Below are 24,454 nucleotides of genomic sequence, written 5' to 3' on the forward strand. Positions count from 1 at the left end.
AGCACACCGAGAGCTGAAGCCCCTTACTTCGTTAGAGATGTAGAGGTGGTGTGGCCTCTGCAAGGAGGCTGGGGGACTAAAGATGAAATTCAAATAGTCATCCAAAAATGGACACTAGTTCTGAAACATCCTGCACTTAGTTTGCTCCAAGCTTTATCCAAGATAACAGAATAGCCTCTCTACGTCTGTTTCTGCCCTCTCATGCCCTCCCCACAAACTGCTGTCTGCTATTTGCAGCAAATAGGACAGGGACCTCCAGGGACAAGGAGCAAATATCAAATATTTGCAGCAAAGAGGACAGAAACAATCCAGGGACCCCTAATTAAATAAAGCACCCAATATTATATGCCATGGACAAACACATAACAAGAAAAATTCAGCACAGAAAAACACGCAATTCAGATATGCAAGATGAGCGAGTGGGAGGAGAAAGAAAGGTCTGTCCCTGCTCTTTCTACTGGTTTGGTTCAGAAGCATAGGACAGATGAGACTTCTTCACATTTCTGCAGAGCACACAGAAATAAAACTGATTCCCAGATTCCTAGTGTAAGTCATCAGAAAGACTCTTCTAATTAAAAAATATGAAATGGATAATAAAAATGTCTTTCTTAGGTTGAGGATTTATTACAAATGGGAGGAAAGTACAGTTTAAGAGTCTGTAACTGACTGAACATCTCTGTACTCTCACAAGCACACCATTTGGCTTTCAGGTAAAAATCCAACCACCACCTCCGAAAACACAGCAAAGGCCTCAGAAGGCTCAGAAGCGTTTTTCTATTGAACTCAAGCATGCCACCATTTAAAAAAGAAGCATTTTCAGCACTAGTTGCTATAGAGATTGTCTCTTTAAATTACATTTTGAGTAGCTTGCTTTGTATAGTTACTAGGTTTGGATTTCACTTCCATGAACAATCCAGCAGCTTGTAGCTACTCAAGTTTTTCAGCTGTTGTGCAATGAGACATCTTGTCCTGCACAAAGCTCCAATTTGTCTTAGCTTTTCAGGAAATATTCTGCTTGGCTCTGTGCTTTCTCTGCTAGAGGACTTTCCTGCACCATATTTCAAATCACAGAGCATGTGAAAACACAAAGCACCAACTTTGTGCCAGAAAACAAGCCAAGAACACAAGCACAAAATGCCAGTCTCACCTCTAAATGGTATTTTTACAAGTTTTTTATGATGCTGAGGTACTGCAGCAACTCCACAAATGTGTTAACTCAACCTTAATTAGTGCGTGTATTACTGTGCCTTACTACTGAGGATACAGAATATACAAAATGTTCTTAAATAAGCATGGTATGGAGGATTCTGCAGGAGACTGGGACTGCCCCTTTGCTTCCACTTTCCTGCATATCCAGTCACTCGGCTATGCCAAGTTTGCTCCAATGCTTCAGTTCAGAAACACTGAGGTGATGGGCTGAGAAACTTTTAGAAGTGCTGGAACAGTGGGAAGGAAGGGAGAAAGGGGGCCTGTGCATGTACATAGCCATGGACCACCTACTGCTGGGGGGCAGGGTGGTGGGGTGCTGGTGCTTTGCACCTCCAGGATCTCTAACGGGGCAGGATGGAGACGGCCGGCTGAGGGAGTGGAATCGGGCACATGAGAGATTTGCAGTAGCGTGGACTTTCTTTCTTCATGGATTTTTGTTTCTTCCTCCAGCCGTTCCAGCCTAAATGCCAAAGTGGAAGAGTGCGTTAAACTAAACTGTGAGCAGCCTTACGTCACTACAGCAATAATTAGCATCCCGACACCTCCAGTCACCACACCCGAAGGAGACGATAGGCCAGAGTCTCCCGAATATTCGGGGGGAAACATTGTCAGAGTATCTGCTTTATAAAATAAGGAATTATTTATAAATTAGCATAAAGACCACTTGCAAGCTGAGCTCAAGCAGTGAGAAATGAGTCGTGAGGAATGAGAGAGCTGAGAAAGACAATGCCCCTTGACGAGTGCGCCAGCGGCCGCAGAGAGAGAGGGTCAGGAGAAACAAAACACACTGTGGGTTTCAGTGTCGTAGCGTGTGAACCTAAAGGAGTTTCTTACCCTCTGTCTGAACTGATGCGCAGTGGAATCTTCTGTGACCATCCCGACTTACTATATGAGCACAATGAAATGTCCCCATTGATGCTTCTTCTTATCATGAGAGCTCTTTTTAGAAAAAAAAAAAAACAAACAAAAAAACAAAAAAACACGCAAAACAGAAAAGAGAAACAAACCTGTGTTCCTGCTGAATGCAAAACAATGAGAAACATTTTGATAACGTGTCTTTTTTTTTTTTCCTGTTAATAAACCTCAAACTTGTTGAGAAACTATCAAAAAATGAAAGAAAAAAATGCTCATATGAAATCTGTTTGTACTGACTGAAACTACAACCACAATGCATGCTGAAATTATTTGAAGCTGTGATCTCAGTTTACTTTTGTTGTTTTTCAGATTAGGCATGATAAAATATTACTGTAGAAAGGGGCATTTCCGTGCACTTACAACAAACTGATTGTTAATGTTTCATGGTAGTTGTACAAATAACTTCCCTTTGAAAAATGCAGTATTTCTTATTCAAACACTCATTAGTGAACTAAAGGTGTTCAGTTAGTTCAATATTTACTATTGTTTTATCTTGCTTCCTAGGTACTGTTACAACTGCAATAAGTCATTGTACACCTGTTGTATCAGGAATCAGGATTTCTCTTTTTTAAGGTATTTTACAAAACTTCATCTACACTACAAACTTCTAATGGCAAACATTTAAATAATCTTACAGCCAAACCGTGCACCACAAATGCGCTACTCGGTCATTGTTCTTTTTGTCCACTGTCCTCTATTTCTACGACAGTTTGTTGTCCACTCCAACACTACTGTACTATTTGGGATTTCAAGGCTGTTGACGAATCAACACAGTCCTTTCTTCTGTAGATACCTTGTCTACTTTTGTATTTTCAGAACAAACCTCTCGTCTCGGTGTACTCTTACAGGATCAATCCCACTGAATTAAAATAACAACAAAGGTGGTTTGGGGATCAGCTAACGCTGATCTCCAAAACCTCCTTGTTGACATTCTGCAGCATCTAGAGCACTGGCTACACTGGAAGACACCAAAAGATATTCAGTAAAAACAGATGGCTAATTTCTTTTTGTAATTATCTGTAAACTTGCATCCTAAAATTTGTTTGAGAATTTATATCGTGTGAAGATAGTTAATTACCTAAGAACACTGATAGAATAATGGATTGGGTTCGTTCCAAAGCTATAAAAATATAATTTATTTCAATGGGAATTTACCCAAATGGGCAGGCCTAAAAGCTAATATGAAGTTTCTACTTGCTAAGGCTTTTTGGCTTAATTTTTAAAAGACATCGATGTTACCAGAAATCTTTCTGATAAAAAAGTGCCATTCATCTTCATGAGAGTGCATTAGGAGATGTATCATAATGCTTCCTATATGCATGACATACCACACATCATATACATCAAATATACATGGAATATGTGCATATAGATACATACATATATACATGAAAAACACTGGATCAGAAATAATTGCATGTCTGCAAAATAAAATATGCATATAAATCAAAAAGCTCAGAGCATTAGGCGCCATTACAATAAATGATTAACACAGTTATTTAATAGTTTGACTAGTGTATGTTTCAGTACAGTATTTTCTAGCATTCTACTGACCTAAAAATTTACATTAAGAGAAAACACCCACTAAAAACTAAAACTTGCTGATGATACACTTTGTACTGCACAAAAATACTGGTCTTTCTACCTGTCAACAGAGATTGAAAAGTAGATGATGGACTATCATGCTACAGTATATACACCAAAATATGACATCACATATTAAACTGCAATTATAAGGAGTATATAATGTCATGCATGACTCTCTTATTGTTTACTTATTTGGAAGCTTGGTTTATTTGCAGTTAAATTCCCCCTTTTTCTGAAAATTAGAATAACTCATTGTAAACCAAGCTTCTACTTTTCTTTCAAACCCCAACAGAGAGCAGAAGTGCAGCCTGTCCTCTGACCCAGAGGAGCGCGCCTTCTGAGGATCTCTGCAACCTGACATTGCTCTCCTCTCTTCTGCGCTCTTGGAAAATGGCACTAGAGCAGCTGAAGCTGGTGGGTTACGTAAGTTTTAATGGGGTTTAAGAGAGAGGCAGAACTGACCCAGAGTCATCACTCGCATCCAACTTCTACCCCTGCTTACTCATACAAAAAATGGCTTGGTCCCCACCTTTGCCAAACAGTTATTGACACAAACACTGCCTTGTTATTAGCAATCTGAAACAACTTCTTTATGCCACATGGTACTTCTTGACTAGCTATGTCAGGTAAATAATGCAAAGAGGCAGTTACTAAACCCACTTTGGGACAATATACTTTCAACCCAGGAAACCTACTGACTCTGTCAGGTCATGTGTTTTAAAATCTCTTTATTCTCCTTTTCATATGGACTAAAAAGAACACACTACAGCAATACACTTGCATAACAGTTATACCCCTGAAGCAACTTGTACTTTCATTTTTTTAATGCAGCTTAAGGAATAATTTAATATGATTTTGCAGAATTCCAGTCCTGTCTTCTATTTCCATATGTCACATGCAAAATCATTAATTTATTCTGAATTTGGGAAATACACATTCTTTTGGTGTTTTAGGTGATTTAAATGCTGTTTTGGTAGTGAATGACTGTTGATGACAGTGTAAAATGCATCTGTACTGTACATGAAATGTAATTATTTCCGTGTATCATACAAAGAAACCAAGGTTGTTGTTTTGACAATTTTGTTTGACAGTCACATATCGTATTTCAGAAGGCAGCATAATACATGTGTTATGCTGAATAAATAGACATTTGAGGAATATTTAAATAAAACATCTGCATGCTTGAATGGGTCAACCTGGTTTTGCAATAACTTATTTGTAGATTTTTTTTATTTTTTTTTTTTTGTCCTAATAAGATTGGAGGAACAATAAGGGGCAATGAATGTCCCCACCATCAATTTCAGGCAACCCATGAGTGCATCTAAACCATACCAGAGCCACCAAGACCAGGATGCTGCAGCACTGTAACAGAGGGCTGCCCTTCTCCTTTATGAGTGGCCATCACCCTTCTCTTCCCAGCCTGCAGCAGCAGAGAATACCAGGGCATTAAATTATTTCCAGAAATATAAACTCCACCTCTCTGTTTGTACTTTTAAAAAAGAATTTGCCGTTTTCAATACATTCACACACTGACTGCTCTGCTGAACCTCCCAGGCTACAGAGCTTCCTCAAACCTGGTATCAAATTCCTTTGATAAAATCTTAGTGCACAGATGAGATCAAACCCCTTTTGAAGTGTAACAGCGGGTGACAACACACTGCGTATCACTCACAAAGGGTGACTGGCAGCACAGATGATGCTGGTCTATCAGCTGTGTGCGCGGTAGCACTGGCGTGCGTGACGGCCGCCTCTGCCAGGAGCCCATCGCTCTGGGAGGAGGGGGAAAGGTAAAAGTAATACCTGCCTGTGAACCTTCCCAGAGCATTTTTAAGGAGACTGACTGTCCTCCCATAAGATAGCTCCAAGGGACCAGCTGAAGATGTACACTTTACATTTTGAGGTTTTGGGTGTACTCGCTGTGGAAACGCGCTGACTGCCAAGAGGTGGCTTTCGCAGTGGAGAGCACAATGCCACCTCAGCTGCTCCAGGGAGAAGGGTGGCTTTCAGAGAGGAAACTAGTCTAGGAGAGGACAAATTAGTGAAGTCACAGGATCACTAAGTTTTGGGCAGGGAGGGTTCTTTTAAGGTCATATGCTTTCTTTTCTGCACCTGGGGCCCACCACGATTTATCCAATGACCATGGAGCCATCCAAAGATTATCAGGCGCTCTGGAATAGCAATCAGCTGATGGGATAGGTAAACGTATGGCTAAAAGACCAGTCAGGAGTGAACAACATATTTAGATTGACAAAGTCTGTAAGATATATGCAATTACCTGGACAACTTATTCCTTACCTGCCTGAATTACCTACTTTTAAGGTATCCATTTTCAGAGTAGCTATGCATGAGAAAAAACTGAAGGTGGGGGAGCACTGAATAAAAAACAAGTAGATGCATAAAAATTTTAAAGTATTTAGGACATCACAATTTTTTCTTTTTAAAGAAATGTAGTCAACCATGCAGAAGTTTTAAAGTTTTAGATAAAATCTCACTTCAATAATAGCAATTCACACGAATTAAACATATTGCTTGTGGTGGGTTGACCCTGGCTAGACACCACATGCCCACCAAAGCCGCTCTATTACTCCCTTCCTCAGCTGGACAGAAGAGAAAAAATATAATAGAAAGCTTGTGGGTCAAGATAAAGACAGGGAGAGATCACTCACCAATTAGAATCACAGGAAAAACAGACTCGGGGAGTTTAATTCATTACCAATCAAATCAGTGTAGGATAATGAGAAAGAAAGCTAAATCTTAAAATCACCTTTCCCCTATGCATCCCTTCTTCCTGGGCTCAGCTTTGCTCCCAATTTCTCTACCTCTTCCCCACCTGTGGTGCAGGGAATGGGGGTTGCGGTCAGGTCATCACCCGTTGTCTCCGCTGCTCCTTCCTCTTTGGGGAGGACTCCTCACACTCTTCCCCTGCTCCAGTGTCCCTCCAACAGGAAATAGTTCTCCATTAACTTTTTCAGCATGAGTCCTTCCTGCAGGCTATGTTTCTTCATGAACTGCTCCAGTGTGGGTCCCTTCCACGGGGTGCAGCTCCTCAGGAACAGGCTGCTCCAGTGTGGGTCCCCCATGGGGTCACAAGTCCTGCCAGCAAACCTGCTCCAGCGTGGGCTCCTCTCTCCACAGGGTCACAGGTCCTGCCAGGAGCCTGCTCCAGCGTGGGCTTCCCACAGGGTCACAGCCTCCTTTGGGCATCCACCTGCTCTGACATGGGGTCCTCCACGGGCTGCAGGTGAATATCTGCTCTGCCTTGGACCTCCATGGGCTGCAGGGGCACAGCCTGCCTCACCAGGGTCTTTCCCACGGGCTGTGGGGGAATCTCTGCTCCAGAACCTGGAGCACCTCCTCCCCCTCCTTCACTGACCTTGGGGTCTGCAGAGTTGTTTCTCTCACATATTCTCACTCCTCTCCCCCAGCTGTTGTTGTGCAGTTATTTTTCCCTTCTTAAATACATTTCCCAGAGGTGCTACCACTGTTGCTGATGGGCTCAGCTTTGGCCAGTGGTAGGTGCATCACAGACTGGGGAAGCTTCTAGCAGCTTCTCACAGAAGCCACACCTGTAGCCCCCCCCGCCACTAAAGCCTTGCCACACAAACCCAATACAGTATTTTCATGGTAAACACTTCAAAAACTATTTGAAAATGCCTTCATCCATAATTTTTAATTGTACAGTCTCTGTGACCAACAGCTTCTCACTATTTATTCTTTATGTACTTCCTTATATTTATTTCCTTCAGAAAGCTTTGTCATACAACCTGCTGGCAGATGAGGCAATACCTTGTCCAAAGACCAGGGATAGAGAATTTTGCCTCCTAAAAGCAATCCCATACTCCCAAGTCGTGGCTGCGTGGTGCAAACCTTACTCAGCTCCACAGACTTGGCATGATTCCCTGTGCTGAACAGAAACACCTGATGCAGGCAGGGGGTGACCCCTTTTCTAACACAGTTGCTCTCCTCAACTTCAAGTGTTCGGTGAAAACCACTAAGGAGCAGCTCCATGGTTGTTCACGGTGACAAGAAAGATTTGTTTCATTACAGTTTATGCTGTAGAGAAAAAAAAACACACACTACCCTTCTCCTCCAGGTACTCCTGCAAAACTGAGGGAAAAAAGGAAATAAAAGGATGAAGTAGTTTTCACTGCTGCAAGTATCTCTAAATGTTCCCCTCTTGCCAAGCAGCCTCTCTCCTACATGTATCCTAAAGCTCTACAGGAAAACAACAGGCTCACAGCAGCCTAGTCAATCAATTTTAAGGTTCTTTGAACAAGGCCTAGAAAAACAGAGACACCTCATAGCCTGAGGACAGTCAAAGTAAGAAGTTTTAAAGTGTTCCAATCTACGGCTGAGACCTGTTTCAGCAAATGTGATTAGATACCGAGCATACAAGGATTCTTTCCCACAGTACTTATCAGTAGACCTTACCAGGGAAGGGAATACTTTTGTAATTTCTGACATGTGGGTCTTTCTCCTAATGAAACTAGCCCCATACTGACACAGACTGGCTCAGGATTTGGGTAGCCAAGGCCAAGTGAGGTTACCCTGAGCACAGATGTTCACTGTCGTGGGGGTCCACAAACACTTGTCAGGGAGGTTGGTCCTGTACCAAAGGACCACTACCCCAACCAATCCCTCTGCTCTTAAAGTAGCCTGGCTACACCTAATGACAGCACTTCCTCACCACCTGGGAAGCCTAAAACCAAATGACCTGGGCTGCCAGTGTCTCTTATTCTAGCTGTGGACTTCTCCAATGAATCGCCCTAGCACAGCTTGCCACATTTGTTCCTTCACAAACTCTAACCCAGACATGAGAAGATATGCAGGCAACCCTCACTGGTAACCCGGGGAGTCCTCGGGATAGCTGAAGAAGGGCTAAGGGAGCTTCCACAGACACTCCTTGGGTAAAACATTGTTAGGATTTCCTGGGACAAAGGGCAGGACTTCATCCTGCCCTTTTTTTTACATTCATTATAGTGAAATTCCCTACATTCAGCTGTAACCCACCGCTGAATGTAGCTGTGTACATGCAATCCATAATCAATAGATTCCACGATTTTTTTCTTTTTTTTCTGAAACAGGGGAAAAAAACCCAATGACTCAATAATCCACTGTGTAGCATCACAGGTTGCTGTAGCGCTCTGAAGTCTAAGCCTGGATATAGACCAGCTCTTCTCAGACATCTGCCTTTTTTCTACATGGGAGCCTCAGCCTTAGCTACAGCAACACCGCCCAGGCTGAGCAGTGGGAAGGATGGAAGTCTGCTCTGCACGTGCGGTAACACTGGGCACAGGGCTTCCTGAATGCTGCATGAGAAAATAATTCTGATAAAGATACTCCAAGCTAAATTTTGGGAATGTCTATCCTTTAGTCTTTTTCTTACTTCCCAATATAAGTATTAGCATCTGTAGGAAGGGTACAAAAGCAGAAAGGTAATCTCGCTTGCAATACTACCCATGAAATAATTACACCCACATGTAGATTGCTAAAAACCAAACAGCCCACACAACAGAAGAGCTTAGTTTCATGAGCCCTTAAGAACCTTTCTCAGAAGCAATAAAAAAAAGTAAATGAAACTTACAACGCAGTTTCTCCACGACCGAATAAGTGGAATGTGTAAAAACATGTCAAATTAACCTTCACTAGCAGGAGGACCTTCCCAACTCCCACCCAAAGCATTTGCACTCCAGGACTTCAAAATAAAAAAAAGTCATTATGGAATTTAAGACAAAAGTAATTTTATTGTCTACCAAATCACACCTTCCTTTTTTTTTTTTTCATTTTTTTCCTCTTTTGTTTTACAAATTCCAGAACAAATGAAAGAATTTTTAAAAACCCATTTGCCACGAACTACTGTACTCAGTGGAACAAATATATATTTCAGGAGCGTGGCCGATTGTAAAAATAATCCTATGAAATAAACATTGTTCAGAAAAATACAGTAAAATGCACTTTCCCCACCTCAATAAATACATTTTAACGCTTTTTCCAGTTGGCATTTTAAGCCACTAGAGAGCTCTTAATGAAGAAGCCACCAAAGTAAAATTCTACCTTATGTACTTTTACAATTATTGCCATAGCATCCAGAACTGTAAGCATTTTCCTTGTAGTCTTTTGTTTCTACCTTCAGGGGAATCACAGACAGGAGAAAAGATTTATCTATTAGAATTGTGCTACTCCCATATTGATTCCCATTTTGGAAAGAATGTTTAACGTTTTCTTTCTTTTCACTAAGAAGCAGTCCACAGAACAAACTGTTTCAAAGAATTAAAGTCTATTGTCCAGAGTCATAGTTTTGCTTTCAATCCCTGTTTAATATATCTAAAATCAAAAATTAAACAGTTATGTTAGATAAAAATAGAAGTTTTAGAACATCTTTAACAACAGCTAAGATAAAGGTTTTGTTAGAAAAAAGAAAATCTTGCTCTTTTTACAATTCTTGCAAATTTTTAAATCCAAGTATTGACTTGAATTGTAGTTCTGCTTTCCATGCACACACAAAACCACACAATTATATATACATAGATCCCTGATTAAGACATTTTTCCAAATGGCTTATTAAAAATGTAAAAGTCAATTAATTTCAACACATTTTGTTTGCCCAAAGCACAGTCATTTCTTCAGAAGATGAGTATGTCTCTTCCTTTCCTGTGATGCTTCCTTAGAGGTTCTGTCTGTCTGCCAATGAATCAGTATTTTACACATCACAGAGCTTGTGACAATAAGTTAAGTATTACTGTGCCCAGTGAACAAGTGCCTTTTAAAAACCCAACCAAACAAAATCAACTCTGTTTCACGGCTAAGAGGCTGACAGGCTTATCCTTCTTTCTGTGCTGGCCGCCTTCACTTCCATTTATTAGCTGTTTTCTGAAGCACACGGAGACTGGTATGTTTGGCATACTTGATGAAACAGAACAAAAACAACAACAAAACCCAATTAAAACCCCTTGTGACTTCTCAGTTTCATTGCATCACCTATAGCTCTTCCATTTCAAAGTGTGTATTAAAGCTGTTTGCCATGGATGTATGTTCAAAGATCCTTGTCAGGCTTGGTTTCAGTAGCTCCACGGAATGGCACGACAGCTGCTGCGAGGCATCGCTCTTCAGGGCCATGATCTGATCCGCCCCGGGATCCCTTCTGTCATAGTACAGAGCCCACAGCAAAGTAATGGTGAGGATCATAGCCAGGATCTGTGTTACTCCAATAGAGATTCCTAGAAATCTCAGCACTTGCAATTGCTTCGTCCCCCTCAAAAAAGCGTACATTTTTTTACCGCATCCCTATGAAACAAAAATAGATTTAAAAAAATAGTATTATTTTGCTTGCAGTTCTCAAGGCTCGTCTCATCCTACTTAGCGCTGGCTTTTCTGGCTCCCGAAAGTTTATCTCTCACCTCCTTCAAACAATACTTCAAAAATTATTTTGCCTACGTTTTAATCTCTTCCATAATGTCAACTCTAAATTTTCGCCTACACTGAGTGTCTACTGCACGTAACAAGCTCCAAGAGATCTATGCTACTCTTCAATTCAGAAATCACTCAAAGTTGATCTGCGTTCCTATCAACTATCACTGATTTTTCAAGAAACTCAAGTGGTTTTGTGAGTGTTTAAAAGCCATTAAATCCTCTTAATCATCTTGTTTCTCTCCTTAATTTGCAGATCTTCAAGGTTGTCCATTATTTTAAACTCTAGACATTTTCTAAAAATAATACCACAATCTGAATCTAAAACAATATTCTAGGAAAGATCCACAGGCCTGCATTATCTCATTAGTGTTTCTTCCCACCTTTCACTCTTAGTGTTTTATCTGGACTCATTATATGCCAGTTTATTAGTTCTGTACAAAGTCCCTTGAGAGTAGAAAAATTATTACATTCCAGACACGGTCTGAGTAAGGAGCATCAAAAAGAATAACCTTTAACAGAGGATTTCTGACAAATTTCCGGAATGCAGTGGGTACAAACAGACTTTCTTTAGTATTTAGTGGTAATAATACAACATACATGTGAAATTACTCCTTTCTATTCTTGAACTAGAAGCATCTTCTCATTGCAGAAAGCATATCCACTGCTGCTACTTACACTTCACCTACCTCCCCTATCCATAGACTACATGTTTTAAAACTAACTGGCTTAATTTCCAATCTGAACACAGAAACCTCATTGTCAATTACTGTGATGGTATTATAGCAAGATCCAGTTTTTCCTCATACCTTGTGCTGGGCTGTTGCTACTTAAAGCACAGTAATGTCCCAAACTGCTGTGAGAGTAGCTACAACAACCTACCCTGCATTGGGCTCTGCACAAACCCAGGCAGGCAGCTAGACCCTGCTCCAAAGAGCTAAGCACCCACATATTGTATGAAGAAGATGGTCACATACGCCACCTCTGCAATATATTTACAGAATAATAATAATTATTATTATTTACACAGAAAATGTCTGATGAAAACTATGTTAAAACAAGAAATGGAAACTTAGCTCTTTCTAAAACACCAGTGCATGCTCCACAGTTTGCTGATGTGGCTAATTACTGTACAAGGCTTCAGGAAAGCTCCCAAGCCCTCATGAGGCAGCAAGGATCCACAGAGAGCTCTGGATCCACAGAGTTCTCTGTAATCCACAAGATCCACAAGGATCCACAGAGGCTCTGGAACCTGCTGCATACCAGTGCAAACACAAGCTATGAAGCTTGTTGCTCAGGAAAGGTGATGCCCAGTCTTAGAAAGGATAAAATCTTTAAGATTGGGCCCTTAGCTACTCTGGCCAATGCTTATTCTCTATTCTAAACTTCGAAGGGCTTCACAGCACAAAAATCAAAGGAACACAGCCACCAAGGGAAAATTCAGAGTAACAAACTGGATGGGATAACACCATGAGTACCAATAGTCATCGGTCCCAGAAGATGACAACAGGAACCCATCAAAATGGGCACTGTCTTAAAAATATCATTTTTGCGTTTCTATCCTTACTACGTATTTCTTACAGCTTTTATATGAGAAGAAAGCAATTGATCAAAGTGACAGAATCTGAAGACAGGACATGATAAATAACCCTTTTCAATCACACTGAAATTCTCCAAAGCCAACAATTTCAAATGCTACAGTCCTGAATCTTTTTGATGAAAGGCCCGATTCTTGCCTCACACAAAAAACTCACACTGAAGTCAACAGATTTTTATTTAGGATCTAAATAAAGTTAATGTACTACATGATAATTTTACCAGAGTAAGTTAATGGATTTTAGTCTTTGCTCCATTCATCATTTCACTGTGTCACTTTCTAAACATTAACATAGTTCAGATACAGAACAATGAGTAAATGTGGATTCTCTGAAACTTGGGAAAAAAAAAAACCACCAACAAAACCAAAACACTGTAGTAAAAGCAATGTAATTGAACTCAGTGAGGAACAAAAATTGTCATATTGGTGTATTTTTTTCCCTCAACTACAAGACAGAGTTGTAATTACACTACTTTCCAAATTTGTTTTTAATTACAGAGAAACTGGATGCATTTTAATACTTCTGATAACTTTAAGGGATGAAGGTACATGCTGGTCACAATTTAAAAATGCTTAACCACAGCAGTATTCAAATTCAGTTCATTCGTTGCCTAGAGGAAACATCCATTAACAGAGAGCAGTAACATTAATGCCTACACCTCCTGCAGTACAGACACATAACTGAGACAAATTATGCCCAATCTAGATAGACTGCCTCCTTCCATTTAATGATGTTCTTACAGTTCTGCTCTAATACATGTTCAAAATCAGTTTCAAAATTGAGAAATATCCAGCCACCCCTGTTATTCTCATATTCATGAATTTTATTTCTGCTTATGCAACACATTCATAGTTGGTAGCCTGCAATTAAAGAGTACATAAACATACTTTCCTCTGCAAAAGTAGAAGTTTGTCACTAAACAGGGAGATCTTGTTGACAACTCAAAAATAGTATAAAACTTTGCAGCGATCATTCAGAAGAAATAGCTTCAAACTCCTACAGAGATATGGATTAAAGGCTTGATTCGTATTTATTACAAAGGCCATTTTATATTTTCAGTCTTAAAATGGAAACAAAGCAGATACTTATGATTTACTTCAACATCATAGAATAAGGACCAGATCTTAAATAAGGCACTTCTCAAAGTAGAAAATATAAACCATCAGCATATTCAGCAGATCAGCTGTATACTCAGATTTTGACTATACTCAAAATTATGATAGAAAACAAAAGAAACAAATATTGAACATGCAATTTTGATTTTATTCTTTTTTTTTTTTTTTAAGATATCAACTCCTACCAATCATTTTATCAGGCTACAGTTCCTGAGCACAAGATGGGCAGAGTTCCCCTTGCCCTCAAACCACAACAGACCTCAAAGGCCACATCGTCATCTGATGCACCTCCCTCACAACCACACTCTTTCTAAGGTTAGTCTGTTCCAGGAACTGCACCAAAGGTGAAGCTTGTCAGAATAAAAGCAGTCCAAGACTAACACATTTGAAAAATAGCTTTTAAAATTCAGCAGGGGAAACATGATTCCTGCCAAAAATACTCTCAAGGAGAACTATAAGTAAGCCACCTTCCTTTCTACAAAAATTGTTTTGTGAAGAATTCCAACTTAGACTACAGAAAGCTCTGAGATGCCAGCAGAAGATTACAGCACAGCTACAACAAAACAATTTTATCAATCCCAGCCAAACCAAACTTCAGTTTTCTGAAGTGCTACAAAGAATTTTTCTGAAATACCAGAATGGACTTTCAAACCATTTACATAAGCCAATTTTAGGCTAGCGAAGCTAATCTCATCAGGCTCCCTATCACACCACCAGACTATGCAAGTTTGGTTTGAATCACTTTCTAAAAAAGCTTTTCTCCTTCAATTCTCCAAAGCAGAATTCAGACAGATTAGCCTTGCAAGTGTAAGTTGGTTTTGTGTTATATTGATAAACATATTAGCAAGTATACTGTACGAGCCTGCGAGACAGCTGACAGGCAAGCACCATGGGAAAAAAAATGCTTTGCCAACCAAATATTGTGCATATCTAATGAGCAATGGAGTATTTTCATGGCTGGTAAAACAGAACACAGCCCGTCCCTTTTTGGAATGGATTCCGCAGTAGACATCCAAAAATAAATTTTTGCTAAGAGCTGAATCCGTCAAAAATTCTCTGGGGTATGGTAGGGGAAGAACCATAAACGTGCCCTTTAGGTTTCTTTTAGGAAAATAGCCAGGCAGCCTTCCTTTTTATCAAGTGGGTCTTAACACAGCCCTTATTGTTCTACATCATCATCATCTCTGGTTATTAATTTTTTCCAGGTTGAACCAAAAGAACCCGAACACATGAAGTGTGCAGAGAACCACTTTCCTGGAATATGGCTGTCGGAATAAAATGTTAGCAGAAGAGATGAGAAAACCTTGCAGTTTTGACAAGACACTCCAGTGACTAGTACTCTTTCTCAGAATTTTCTGAGCTTTCTGAGCCCAAAGATTGGTTTTTCATTGAGTGACACTGCTTACATAAGCAGGAAGGATGCTCAGGGCAAATGAACGTTCTGCAGCCTCCATACACTTACACTCCTTGAGGCCTCTCTATGGCTGAGGTCATCTGTATGGTGTCAATACTGGCAACAGTATTACAAAAAGCAACCATTATAGCAGAGCGAGCCACTGTGTTCTTCAAAAATGTGTAGGAGGAGACTGGCAGGTCCCAGAAGAAGCCTGAATGGCTTTCCCATTCAGACACTGGCACTTCTAAAGCCGCAAGCCTTGCCATAAGGCAGGAGAGGCTCTACAAGTAGCTGGTGGAAAGAAAACAGCCCTTGTCACTGTCTTTAAGGTTTCCTAGCATAGACTGGTCTTCTGAGGCACCTGCCTTTTGGCAGCTCTACCCTCTCTCTTCCTAGTGGAAGCACACGAGGCCTAAAATGGATGTCTGATAGTCCAGAACAGATTGTATAATTTCTGCTCATAGAGTCAATGCCATACAAATCTAGCAAATCACTCCCCATTGATGATGTCATTTACCCAAAACTTGACTGTTTCCTGGCAATAACTAATATTCACCTTGGCTTGTTAATATAGTGAATCTCCCCTGCTTCAGAGCTATCTCTCCATAGCTCCTGAACAAGAGCCACATAATACATTCTTGTAAGTCAGAGTCTTGAACAATGCTGAGACTGGGACAAGATAAAATGGCTCTTTGGGTGCTCTTCCATAATGCAGAGTTGCACTGTCCACTGAAAAAAAGTTAATGCTGCAGCATCTGAAAGCATGCTTCTCAGACCCACCCTCCTTCCTGTGCACCCTACATTACTCTTAGAGCAAGCAAATGAAGAATGCACCTCTTCTCAGGTCCTCCTAACTACCTGAGACATGTTTTTTGTTGCTACTGGACTGCCTCGACTGCCGTCATTCTGACATTACTGAACGCACAATTAAAGGTCTTCAGAGGTCTATTAGCATAAAAAAAAAAGGTAGGTAGCAAAGCAGTCTCCAGACAAAGGTGACTTTAGACCACATTTTTGTCAGAATAATTAAAGGAGTTTTAGTAGAGAACATGCAGACTTGTTTTTATGATTTTCAACCTAAGAACCCTAATGACTTGCTACTGTGATCACCTCCTTTACCCACTCAGAGTTCAAATAGGTCCTCCACTGGTTTTAAGCTTTTTTTGGGTTGCTATTGGCTTTGGGTTTTTTTTTGTTTGTTTGGTTTTTTTTTGTTTGTTTTTTTATTCTTTTAAAATTATCATCATACTGTAATGTAGTAGAGTTAGAGAGAAAGAGCATTTTCCCACAAAGTTTCTATGCATGCTCACAGAGCAGCAATTGAATTACATGCCTCCCTGCATGAGCCTTGTTAACAAGAGCTCTCATCTTCCAAAGGACTTCTCAAAAGCATCCTTCACTGTACATACCACTAGAGTCCTTATTACCATAGGGTAAGTAGAATTTCTCTTAGCTTGGCAAGCTGGAGACTGGACATTACACCAAAACTAATTTTTTATTTTTTGACTGGAGCAAATTTCAACTCCAGCCTAACCAATATAAAACAAATACCTTGATGTTTAAGCATATCTCATTGTTAACTGCATTGCTACTAACTCATCTCACTTCCAGGTAAGAGTGGGAGGCCGACTTGGTTCGTTCTTTTTTCCCTTCTCCCTCCCTCTCCCCGGTTTCAACATTAATAAATAATAAATGTAAATAAACACAATAAACACTTTCCGTAAACAAAATTACTATACAAACCTTTCTGCTGCACTACAAGCAATGAGTTTGGAAAATGACTGGATCAGGAAAAATGCACAAACCCTTCCAAAATATCCACATTTTTCTTCTTACCTCCTGATAAAGGTCACTGAGATCCTCATGATGTGCCTGCTTAGAGCATCCTGGGAACTCTCTGACACAACAGGAGTCAGGTGGCCAGTCCATCTCTGTCATTTCCAGCCAGTCTGTGAAGTACACCACCCCACAACATTTAAACTGCAAAGAAAGGATTAGCCAAAATCAGCAATAATGATGCTACTTCATCATTACTTCATAAAAGTAGGTCATCAAAAAAACTAAATAAATTCCTATTAACTTTCAAAATATTTATGTAAGACTAAAAACGCCTATAAGAGCTTCAACATACCTTCTTTTGCTATACTTTGACATAAAAACAACATGAAAAATGCAATGCAGTGAGCAACGAACACCTCAGAAACAGTCAATGATACTGCTCTGTCCTTTAAATCCAAATTGCTCCCTCAAAGGATGCTTCATAGAAACTGTTCTACCCTGTAATTCTACTATCCTTACTACAAGGAACTAACACATGATAATTTAATGTCAAAAGACTGACGAATGAACAAGTTTACCTGTGGCTGAAGGAAGTAGTAGGAAAAGATGATTAAGGTCTTACTAGTGATGACTACTGCTGTAAGGCTACAACTATGGACACATCTGTTGAAAACCAAATGACAAAAAGCATAGATTTATCTGAATACAAGAAAAAAAAAATGTAGAAGTGAGCAAAAAGGTGTAGAAATCACAAATGCTGAAAGGAAAATGGAAGGAAGGGGTATCACACTAAAATAAACTTTGCAACAGAACCAACCATAAAAGTAGGAAGTCTGGCTGCAAAGCAGATGAGCCATAATTGGCTATAAAACCCACCAGGACTAACAACTTTTCTTCTCCTCTGCAAAGCACACTGAGAGATTTAAAGCCAAACAAACAGACTACCACATTCCTAGCTGCTTTCACATAAAAAAGGGCTGAAGCAGTTACATTAGATTTTCTTCAGCATTGGATGGGAACTTAATATGACTGAAAAAAAACATTGCTGCAGGAACAAGATGCTACTTTTTTCTATCTGGATGTTCTCTGGTACCAGCCTGGACATCACCTGGTTGCTTTGACCCATGGGCTTGGGAACATTTGCTTTACCTGCTTCAGAGCCAGAGTCCTGCATACCATGTCACTCGTTTACAATCAAGTCAATCAGTGTTGGCAGACACTGTGCCTTGACTTCACCAGTCCTCTTACAAATCTCACTTCTTCCTTTTTCACCACAGCTTTAATGTCTTTATCAGTTCATTAGTCAGGCAAAAATACTCCCAACATGGGATTTTCTAACAAAAGCTCAAGCTTTGACTCCTCATTGTAATTGCAAAGACCACCTCATTAAACATCCTTTTCTTACTCTCAAATCTTTTCTTCCCCCCATCCAGTTCTTCCCTCCTGACCTCAACTTACCCCTTACCACTTTCCTTAGCATAGTAACAACTCTGATACTAGACCAGCAAGGGGGTTGGGAGAAAAATATATTTCCCATCTCTCTCAGATGTTAAAAGATACAGAAGAGTGAGCACAAAGCTGATCAGGGCTGAATCTTCGGGAACAGAATCGTAATTACAGATTTTTTCTTTAAGAAAAAAACTGTAACACTGACTGAAGAAGGGCGCAAAGCATAGAGCTCATTCAGGCATAAAGCATATACCAAGCTCACGCATCCACCATCTGAGTTACAAGCAGACAGAACAGAAATGACAGCAGCCCACCAATTAAGCAGGAGCTGTAAAAGAGCCTTCTCAGTTCACTTCAAACTTTCCCCAAATCATTCCTCTGGTCAGAGATGGACTATAGGAAATCTAACTTCTAAAAGGAACTATTTCTCCCCTGGAAGAGTTAAGGCATAGTTGAAGCTTTCTTACTAATATTTATATTAAAACCAGCCACTATGATGACACTACAACAACAAGGAGGGTAAGACACAGCTTTTAATTTAATTAACCTATACATTTAAATCACAATACAGTATCAGCTCCATTCAAAGAAACAGAGACAATTCATTTATATTATCTCAGGTACAGAACAAACACTCTGCCTGTGTATGAATTACTCAGTTTCACAGAGCACTCGCATAGCTAGGGCAGGGAACAGGAGAGGGTGGGGAAGTATTTAACCTTATGCAGTCCTCACTCTTTCTTTCATGTTTGAGTATAAATACAGACTTATCAAGTGCTGCCAGAAAATGTTGAAATAAACAGGAAATCTGTGCAACAGTGATAGATTTCAACATTTCAACAAGGGCAGCAAAATGACAGGCATTTAAAGAGTTCTCTTCCTGCACGTGAGTTATATTTGGAGTTAATGGGTTTTACCTTGGGCAATTTCATGTTTTTGTAACATAATACTTCATTCTTTAAAAACAGTTCTGAATTTTAGTAGGCTAGAAGGCAAAGCTGTGAATACACAAGAAAGCTTTTTGGTTTGTTTCCTGCCCCTCCAGTCAAAGGAAATAAAAACCCTGATCACTTTCTCAAACCTCAGTCAAAGAGACAGTGTTGGCATCTTTTTGGAAACTTCCTTTCCCACTCATTTCTAGATAAACCCATCTTAAACGTGACAGTGCCGTGAAATTAAATTAAAGGAGCCTACAGGAAGGGGAGAACAGCTTAATATTAAAATAGCATACAGAAATGTTCATTTTACTTTACCTGCAGATTTTTAATTTTATACACATCGTATTCTTAAATTTTATAGTAACTCTAAAAGGTGTTGGTGTCTTAACCTTAGTGACAAAGGAGAATACAGTGTTAGCTATTAATTAACTTAATGGAGTAATATTCTTTTTTTGCTGTTTTAGTGTCTAGGGGCTACAAAAGCCCAAGAGTTGGTATCCAGTGATGTTGTAAGATACCATCACTACACAGCGTTTCACATGAAAGGAACTTGCACTTATTTACCTATTCACCTAAAACCAAACCTTTTCCTTTAGGAGACAAGTGACATTTACTGAGCATGTATTACTTCAACTCATACATTAACTGTCATCTTACCTCCCTCTGGAAGAAATTCCAAGCATGGGTCAGCCACTGGTACCTAGGTAGGCCATAATTGGTCATCCTGGCTTTCAGCGTGATCATATCAGACCACTGCACTGGAACCTGGAGCAAGGAAAGAAAAGGGATTCACACAACAGATCAGTTGGCTTGTGGCTCCAAACCCAGAATTTCCATCTATTCTGGGATCTTTTCAGTGCAATGACCAAAATAACTTTGTATGCAAATGAAACAGAAAAGCAAGTGCCTCAGTTCTTACGATACTGAAAATTTACAAGCCTTTATTAAAATACCAAGTTATTTGTATTCTTTGCTTACAAATTAATGTACACTGAAAAATAAGCTGCATTTTGGAAAGATTCGGAGATAGATGTGTACAATTTGATTACATTATTACCAGATTTTTTTACATGGCATAAAACTTGAACCAGGCCCCATCCAAGTCATCAGGGATGGCATTTGTATGTCCCAGTTTAGGTATCTCCCTGGTATCATCTTAGTCAATAGACAGAAACAGGCAGCTGTATGGGGCAATACATCTCAAGATAAATATTTTAAACACAGAAGATTAATCACTCCCTTGAAGTCTCAAATCCACTTTACTGTCTAAGGTGAGAAACTTGTATTTAAACATCTAACTCCTAAATACATAAAATTAACTGAGATTAATTCTACCCTGAGAGTCTGTTCAGTGGCCTTCTGGCTTTGTCTGGAGTCCTGCATGCCAGTATCCTGAATGTACTTGATTTCAGTATCTTGCTCAAGTACTAACAAGCAAGTGTACACAATGAGGCCCTGTGAACTTTTTTACCTCACACACACTCAGAGTCTTATAAATATTTTCTTTTGAAAGAAGGATTATCGAAGTATTTTTCTTTCAAATTTTACTACTCAGAGGTGAGGTACTGGTGCTCTCCATTGGACTATGACCCTCAGTAATCTGTTAGAAACAATACAAGCAAGTGCTATGGCACGTGGCATACAATGCAGTTAAGAGTCAAGATAAGAAACTAACTTCTGTTCAGCAGCACAAATTTCAGTGTGCCAAACTAAAATAAGGAACTGAAGATTTTACAGTTGCCCTTCTAGGCACACATACCATTCATGCTGAGTTTTGCCTTGTTCCCGTTAGCTTTAATAGTCACGGTGAAAGAAATCACAATTGCAGTATCAGCTTTCACTTGGAGAGTGGGGGAGCCTACCCTCTCTAGTGGCTGTGACTTACCTATCCTGTTCAATTTGGAGTGAACAGTAAGGGCATTCTGCAAATAGCAATAAATGTTATCTAAGAAAAAAAAAAAAAATCACAATACTTCCCAAAGAGCCTGGTCTTTGTTGTGCTAGATGCTCCACAAAAATATGGGGACAATCACTACCTGACTAACGCCGTAATCTGATAATGTTTCATTAGCACTAAGTTATACTATATTTTTGATGCCCTGGTAAAGCTTCGTAATATCATGAATATTAATATATTAATAATATCACAGAAATTAACACACCTGCCAGTTAGCAGAATTTTTATTTCTTAAGCTATAAAGCACTGAACTCGCAATTGTCCACATAAAAAAATGTTAGCTGTAGAGTACTAAAAATACTTAAACACAGTATCACAGAATATTTCTACCACAAACAATTATGCTGGTCACTATAATAAAGCAATTTGGTTTCACACGATGAATTTCTCCTTCCACTGCATTGGAAGTTAGCGCTCTGCTTGCTTTGGATAATGCTTGATATCACTGCAATTAAACTCATTTTTGCTAGACTATTTTTTTATTATCTTATTTGAGTTGAATACAGTCCAAGGTTATGCACGTAACACAAGGCGTCCAACTTCTTTATGAAAACAATGGAAAGTAGGGGAAAGAAAAAAATCAAGAAGTGAGAGAAGGAAATTAAAAGCAAGTCAAAACAAACTAAACCCCACTGTAAGAAAGAAATTTGAATTCTGGAACTATGGAGGGATACTGGAATCTGTGTGTTTGACTGCTCCAAGAATGTCAACATGTCAAACTAAGGATGTCGATATATATCTACTTAACAACTTCCTGTCAGCTCATACATGCAGCAGTGCACAATAATACATGATCTTGTGATGCATTTGTTTGACTATACACCAACATTTTTCTGTAGCATGTAGACAAAACTAGAGATGGTGGTGTGATTTTAGCACAAGTTCTGTAAAGTTCGGTTTGCCACTGAGACCTACTTATTCATTAGTATTTTTCTAATGAGTATCAAGGCTTGACCAATGCCCAAGTAAGCCAAGAACCCACACTGGCTTTTTAGTCTTGCAGGTGGAATAAATTAGTCATGAAGCACACTTCACACTGAGAGCTATCATGAGCTGGAAGGAAAATTGTTTATACAAGGACTCTTAGAGCAGCTTGCACACACGCCAAGGAGAGCCCATACTGGAGCAGCAGAGGCGGTTATGCCTCAGTGACATTTTCAACATCACCCACCCACATATACTAATGCCAACCAATTCTCTGAAACCCACCAGGGGCTCATGTGATTTCATGCTACGCTGAAACCAACATAACATCAAATCACCTCCATGGGTGTAAGACAGAGTCTTCTTATCTTCATCAAGTAGAATAGGAGAAAGCATGCTCTAGGGAAGTGACCTGCACAGGTATGAAAAAAACACTGAAAAACAACTGTGCTCTTCCAGACTGCCACATTCCCTATGGGTCTCAGCAGCAAGAAATCTGAGTCTGGCCCACTCCATCACAGGAAAAGCAGTAGTGTTAGGACAAATGGAATAAGAGGAATTAAGATGGAAAGAGAGAACAAAACACCCGAGTATTTCAGGGGATAAGGAATAAAAAAAAAGTATCTATATAAAGGGAGAAAAGAAAAGAGACAAAAAAAGAAAAGCAGTCACTGAGAGATTTTTTTCCTGTTAATTGGCATGCTCACATTCATATACTTGAACTCCTGAGAGAAAAAGGAAGAACCAGAGGACTGTGGAGTACCCACTGTAGAAGGTGCAGACGTGGAGCTCAGTGCGGCTTCTTTTGGCAAAGGGGTGCAAGGACAGGTGTGTTTTTTCTGAAGGGAAGTAGTATCCCCAGTGCCTTAGCACATGGTAGGGTTATGCCAGCTTATATCAAACTGTCCCAGGTTTGGGTTTCAGTAGCATACCAGGTAACTGAAAGCTTGGGGGTCACACTAAAACACATCGTAACTTCAGGTTTTCTAACTGAATAGTGAAGGCTGGAGAAGGCATGTACCAGCGCACTGAAGGCTATGTTATTTAAAGCAGCTTCCACTGATAAGATTTCTGTGGAAAGATAGATGTTGGTTATAACTGTCATGCTTGGCAAAACCCCCACAGAGAGCAGCTGTGCCCATAGGATGAAGCATGCCTCTTGTCTGCCTTCCCAATTTTAAAATGCATCAATGTAAGCTGACATTTAAAGTAAAGGGATAGCTTTAATTGCTGTTATAGTAGAACACCCTGCTGGAATCTGTACCACAAGGGAATGGATGCTGATGCAAAGTGCTGCCACGTAACTGCAGACTTCAAATCTGCCAGAAATTCCTTTGGTCCCAATACCGTGTAAATATCAAGAAGGCTCCCTCCCATCTTACTGCAATGTAATTGCTACTCACTCTTGGAGTGACCAGTATATTGGGTATATCTTAGCAGCTCAGTGAAAATATTTGTCCCTCTATTCATAAAAATGTACCAGACTGAGTACAAGATGCAAGGATATAGCAGCCAGCAGAATAACATTTCAATTTAATTTCTGCTCAACACCCATTTACTTGCACGACAACTACAAGTCTTCAGTTTGAAAATTAAAGGTTAGTACAGCTATAAAAACTAGGCAGAGATAAAACTTCTTCACAAGTTTACAGAAGTGTGTTTTATAGCTAAGAAGTTTTGCTTAAAACTGGCATTTATACATTGTGGATATAGTGTGAAGGTTTCGGCAGACAGCAAGGCGTATATTGAAAGAACACACTGTTTACCACAGAGTACACTCAGCTATAGCTCTTTATAACATGAAGAACTTCTGGAGCAAAATCTCCTCCAATTCTCACATCTCCTGTCTCCAAATACTTATCTTAAGCCTGAAGTTCATACTTTATCCTCAAAACTTCCACTGACTTCAGTGAGAACCTGACTAAGCAAGAATTATCAAAAAATAAAGTCCTTAAATCAGGGGCTGCAGATTTAGCTCTCAAATATAAAGGCAGTGGGGAGAAACCCAGATAAGACCTTCCAGACAGACAAGGTTTCCCAGAGGAATTCTCTGTTTAAAAAAAAAGGCAGTCACTTTAGAAATCAGACTGTTGGAATAATGAACAAAGATAAACACTACAGCAATTAGAAAACAGCTAGCTAATGGAAATCTTTGTTTTCTTCTGCTGAAAAAAATGCAG

General features: G+C 39.7%; 2 protein-coding genes across 8 annotated transcripts in view; one reads left to right on the plus strand and one right to left on the minus strand.

Annotated features, from left to right (window-relative positions):
* The window catches only part of KCND2 (potassium voltage-gated channel subfamily D member 2), a 288,978-nt gene extending 284,072 nt beyond the window's left edge, over positions 1 to 4,906 (plus strand). For all 3 annotated transcript variants that reach the window (XM_042792252.1, XM_033011429.2, XM_042792253.1), the window contains exon 7: positions 1,660 to 4,906. In XM_042792252.1, coding sequence (XP_042648186.1) covers positions 1,660 to 1,837 — 178 coding nt within the window. In that variant the 3' untranslated portion in view covers positions 1,838 to 4,906. The remainder of the gene's footprint in view (positions 1 to 1,659) is intronic.
* Positions 4,907 to 9,505: 4,599 nt separating this feature from the next.
* TSPAN12 (tetraspanin 12) overlaps positions 9,506 to 24,454 on the minus strand; it is a 45,625-nt gene continuing 30,676 nt past the window's right edge. For all 5 annotated transcript variants that reach the window (XM_033011467.2, XM_042792938.1, XM_033011469.2 and 2 more), the window contains 3 exons: positions 20,051 to 20,158; positions 17,064 to 17,207; positions 9,506 to 10,995 (listed from right to left, as the gene is read on the minus strand). In XM_033011467.2, the coding sequence (XP_032867358.2) occupies positions 10,690 to 10,995; positions 17,064 to 17,207; positions 20,051 to 20,158 (558 nt within the window). In that variant the 3' untranslated portion in view covers positions 9,506 to 10,689. The remainder of the gene's footprint in view (positions 10,996 to 17,063; positions 17,208 to 20,050; positions 20,159 to 24,454) is intronic.

This window comes from Tyto alba, unplaced genomic scaffold (genome assembly GCF_018691265.1).
Source record: "Tyto alba isolate M040663 unplaced genomic scaffold, T.alba_DEE_v4.0 Super-Scaffold_2, whole genome shotgun sequence".
NCBI classification, from domain to species: domain Eukaryota; kingdom Metazoa; phylum Chordata; class Aves; order Strigiformes; family Tytonidae; genus Tyto; species Tyto alba.